At 39.4% G+C, this 1,884-nt stretch overlaps 1 protein-coding gene across 1 annotated transcript in view; it reads left to right on the top strand.

Moving 5' to 3' along the window:
* Positions 1–1,884, top strand: part of LOC107710395 (protein enabled homolog) — an 8,973-nt gene that overhangs the window by 6,568 nt on the left and 521 nt on the right. The window contains exons 3-5 of the mRNA XM_016515159.1: positions 541–715; positions 1,066–1,135; positions 1,722–1,868. Of these exons, the coding sequence (XP_016370645.1) occupies positions 541–715; positions 1,066–1,135; positions 1,722–1,868 (392 nt within the window). The remainder of the gene's footprint in view (positions 1–540; positions 716–1,065; positions 1,136–1,721; positions 1,869–1,884) is intronic.

Below are 1,884 nucleotides of genomic sequence, written 5' to 3'. Positions count from 1 at the left end.
TGTGTGTGAGTGTGTGTGTGTGTGTGTGTGTGTGTGTGTGTGTGTGTGTGTGTGCGAGCGAGTGTGTGTGTGTGTGTGTGTGTGTCTTAATGTAATATAATAATTTTTTTGTTTTATTTATTTGCTCCTCTGGGAATATCCCATTTTTATTTGTTTGTTTGTTCCTTGCAGATTGATTGATTATTCATTCATTCATTCATCCTTCTGAAAATATTGAATATAATATTTTTATTTATTAATTCATGAATTTGTTTGTCGTTATGAGAATATTTAATGTAATATAATATTTATTTATTTTATTTATTTGTCCCTTTATTTATTTATTCCTTTGTTTGTTCCTCTGAAAATATGTAATATAATGTTTATTTATATAGTTGTCTCTCTGAGAACATTTTTATCTATTTATTCATCGATTCTTCCAGCCCTTTGTGATCACACACTGCTAGTTTCATGGCCAAAGCTGCTGGTTCCCGTGAGAGTTGTGTGTGTCTCTGTTTGATGAAGATCTGATTCCTGTCCGTCATCCGTGTGTCTCTTCAGGTGGTCATTAACTGTCCTCTGGTCCGCGGGATCAAATATAACCAGGCCACTCCTACGTTCCACCAGTGGCGCGATGCGCGGCAGGTCTGGGGTCTGAACTTCGGCAGTAAAGAAGACGCGGCTCAGTTCGCCAGCGGCATGACGCACGCGCTCGACGTGCTCAGCGGAGACGCCGGTGAGAGCTCTTAGGAGCAGAAGACCATAAAATGTGCTCTAAATCAGTGCGAATGAAACATGAACAAACCTAGAATATATAGAGGAGTAAAACTGTAAAATCTGGTGTGTGTCAGAGAAAAAACTCTTTGAAGATATGGATTGAAATTTAAATCTAGAGACGCAAATAGATAAAGTGCGATAAAAGAAACACTTAAATGTGTATCTGGGGTGTTTTCTTTCCACTAATCTGACACGATATGGAGCAAAAAACTGAGCAGTGCATGAAAACACACTGGTTTGCCGGTAGCGTCTCGCCTTAAAACGTGTAAAAACACCTGTATGTTTAGAGTTTTAGGTTTGTGTTCACAGGTGCGTGTCCTCCTCCTCCTCGACCGCCTCCGAACGGCCCGAGCGCTGAAGAGATAGAGCAGAAGAGGAGGTACAACCATCATCATCATCTTCATCATCACATGAAAATCAGCCCTGATTTACCCTTATTCTGCACAAACCAAAGTTTGTCTTCATTTGAACTTTCTATTCATCTGTGAATCCTGAAAAATCAGATCTATCACGGTTTCCACTAAAATATTGTGCAGCACAACTGTTTTCAACATTGATAATAATCAGAAATGTTTCTTGAGCAGCAAATCAGCATATTAGAATGATTTCTGAAGATCATGTGACACTGAAGACTGGAGTAATGATGCTGAAAATACAACTTTGATCACAGAAATAAATTACAGTTTAACAGAGATTCACATAGAAAACAGCTGTTTTAAATTATAATAATATTTCAAAATTTTTACTGTATTTTGATCAAATAAATGCAGCCTTGGTGAGCCGAAGAGACTTCTTTCAAAAAAAAAAAGAAGCAAAATCTTAATAATTCCAAACTTTTGGAAACAACTCATCTTCCGCTGATGTCATCGATCCCTCTTATTCACCATCCAATCAGTGGATGACTAAAATCAAGTCCCGCCCACGTGTTATTCTCATTAAAGGTGCTGTTTTTTGTGTCTCCTCAGACAGGAGAGAGAGCAACAGGAGAGAGAGCAACAGGAGAGAGAGCAACAGGAGAGAGAGCAACAGGAGAGAGAGCAACAGGAGAGAGAGCAACAGGAGAGAGAGCAACAGGAGAGAGAGCAACAGGAGAGAGAGCAACAGGAGAGAGAGCAACAGGAGAGAGAG

The sequence above is a fragment of the Sinocyclocheilus rhinocerous genome, unplaced genomic scaffold (assembly GCF_001515625.1).
Source record: "Sinocyclocheilus rhinocerous isolate Xijiao unplaced genomic scaffold, SAMN03320098_v1.1 scaffold56, whole genome shotgun sequence".
In the NCBI taxonomy this organism is placed as follows: Eukaryota; Metazoa; Chordata; class Actinopteri; order Cypriniformes; family Cyprinidae; genus Sinocyclocheilus; species Sinocyclocheilus rhinocerous.
The sequence above is the reverse complement of the archived record's forward strand: the minus strand, read 5'-3'. Positions and strand labels throughout refer to the sequence as shown.